The sequence below is a fragment of the Chiloscyllium plagiosum genome, chromosome 40 (assembly GCF_004010195.1).
Source record: "Chiloscyllium plagiosum isolate BGI_BamShark_2017 chromosome 40, ASM401019v2, whole genome shotgun sequence".
In the NCBI taxonomy this organism is placed as follows: Eukaryota; Metazoa; Chordata; class Chondrichthyes; order Orectolobiformes; family Hemiscylliidae; genus Chiloscyllium; species Chiloscyllium plagiosum.
In genome coordinates this window covers 10,483,268-10,485,581 of record NC_057749.1, presented here as the reverse complement: position 1 = coordinate 10,485,581, position 2,314 = coordinate 10,483,268, and the positions used below count along the sequence as shown (strand labels likewise).

Genomic DNA, 2,314 nt, shown 5'->3' with positions numbered 1-2,314 from the left:
TATCACCCTCACCTTAACCTCCTTCCACCTGTCGCATTTCCAACACCCCTCCCCCAAGTCTCTCCTCCCTACCTTTTATCTTAGCTGCTTGGCACACTTTCCTCATTCCTGAAGTAGGGCTCATGCCTGAAACGTCGATTCTCCTGCACCTTGGATGCTGCCTGACCTGCGCTTTTCCAGCAACACATTTTCAGCTATAAAAGCACACAGTGGATTATTGTTAATTCTATGAAGAAAGTGCACAAAAGGGAATAGTTTTGATTTAACTGTAGTCATTTGTTTTGATACTTCTGGTTAGGTTTTATCTCTATTGACGAGCTGAAGAAGTACCCAGGAGATTTGTACGACTTCATTCCAGGCAGCGCAGGTTATTCAGTCTGCTGTGCCCATAGAGACAAAATATTTTCAGTTTTAAAAAGCAGAAACAGGAACCACACATTTATTCATACAAATTAAACAGGACTGAAATCAGCTTCAACTGAAAAAAAAGCCTTTGAACATTGGTGAAGGTATGAACTTTTGCAGTAGCCTGTTATGTTTTGCTCAATGATAGATTGTTAAGAATAAAGTTTTTTTGCTTACTATGTAAAATGTTTTGTAATTATTGAACTGTAATCCCTTTATGTTTGCATTAATATATCGAATGTAGCTCAATTACTTGTGTTAATGCATCACATCAAATGAATAATCATAGTGATTTCACACAAAATTACAGAGAAAATATAAAAGTGTAATCATCTGTGTTGGTGTTTAACCTCTTTGGGAGAAATATTTCTAACCCCACTTGCCCGTTGTTTCCAAATTTACTCTATCATTTTTTGAAGTTTTCAATAACTTTATAAAATAAATCAATTATTATAACAAATGCAGTCCCAATTTTCACATTTTACTTCAAAGATTCCTCACGTACCTAATTGTGTTTTTAGTGAAGTAAAAATGGAAAGTGCTAGAGAAGCTCAACAGGTCTGGCGAGAGAAAAGGATTTTATTTTTTAAGTTTAGTATGACTTCTTCTGAGTCAGAATGTTGTCAATTCAAATCTGTATTCAGATACTAGCTTGACATTTCAGTACAGAATCATTATTTGTAGAGCAGATTGGTAATCCTGACATAGTGTCTAATAGTTACATCTCAATTGACATAAATAATGCACACTATCTGCTGTTTTACCCTTTCTATTTGTGGAACGTCTTTGCGTAAAAATTGGCTTCCAATTGTCATTAAAGTTATTATGAGGGATTTTTGATTTTTGGGATATTGTGCATGGTACTTTGTAATGCAAATAAATGTGTATTCATAAAAATAACTTAATTCCTTGAGGTACTATTGGTGAGTTGTGAATCTAAACTCCAAAGTCCACATTGTCCATTAACAGCATAATAATTTATTTACCAAAATATACCACCGAACGTTTACTGAAGTTAAGTGCCATCTGCAATTACTTTGTTTATTCCACCATAATTAGTACCCCCTTGCAGCTATCACTGATCTTTAGCATTATTTGTTATGCCTCCTTTCTGCTAAGTTGAATGGAAATCCATCCAGACTTAAGTTGAAGTAATTGCTGTATAGAGAAAACAGAAGAAGATCCAAAAACTAACTTTAGACCTTCACTTCTAAACTGTACTTTGCATGTATATTTTGTTTCCTATCCCCAAACCATTATTTAGTTGCATTTGCTACACTCTTCCCATTTCCAGACGTCTGAATTTTCTCTGAGTCTCGTGGCAAAAAAAGGCTTTCTAAAAGATCTGTCGGCCACAGCCATTGAATTTTCTCCATTGCATTACCTGTCACCTCTTTTTGTCTACTGCAATAAATTTTCTTAAATTTGACTGGCTAATCCTAATCGTGTTCTCTTCGTTGGACACCTATTAATTCAAATTTTAATGCAAGATTTTAGCATTTTTCTTTGAATAATAGTCAAAGTGAATTGTAACTTATTGGGTTATCTCTGTTGGTACATTTTGGAAATTGAATCTTAGAATCTCCACAGTACTGAAGCAGGCCAGTCGGCCCATCGAGTTCACACTGGCCCTCCGAAGACCATCCCACCCAGACCCACCCTCTATCTTCTCCCAGTAACTCTGTATTTCCTCTGGCTAATCCATCTAGCTTGTACATCCCTGGACACTATGAGCAATTAAGCATGGCCAATCCACCTAACCTGCACATCTTTGGACAGGAAACCTACGCATCACGGGGAGAATGTACAAACCTCACATGGACCAAGCTCCAGTTTTCTGTTGTGAATTAGCACTGCTGCCTCGCAGCGCCAGAGACCCGGGTTCAATTCCTGACTCAGGCGACTGACT

The 2,314-nt window shown here is 37.0% G+C and overlaps 1 protein-coding gene across 4 annotated transcripts in view; it reads left to right on the top strand.

The window, feature by feature from the left end:
* The window catches only part of terb2 (telomere repeat binding bouquet formation protein 2), a 41,133-nt gene extending 39,065 nt beyond the window's left edge, over window positions 1–2,068 (top strand). For all 4 annotated transcript variants that reach the window (XM_043680293.1, XM_043680289.1, XM_043680290.1 and 1 more), the window contains exon 8: window positions 299–2,068. In XM_043680293.1, coding sequence (XP_043536228.1) covers window positions 299–456 — 158 coding nt within the window. In that variant the 3' untranslated portion in view covers window positions 457–2,068. The remainder of the gene's footprint in view (window positions 1–298) is intronic.
* The last annotated feature ends 246 nt before the right edge of the window (window positions 2,069–2,314 follow it).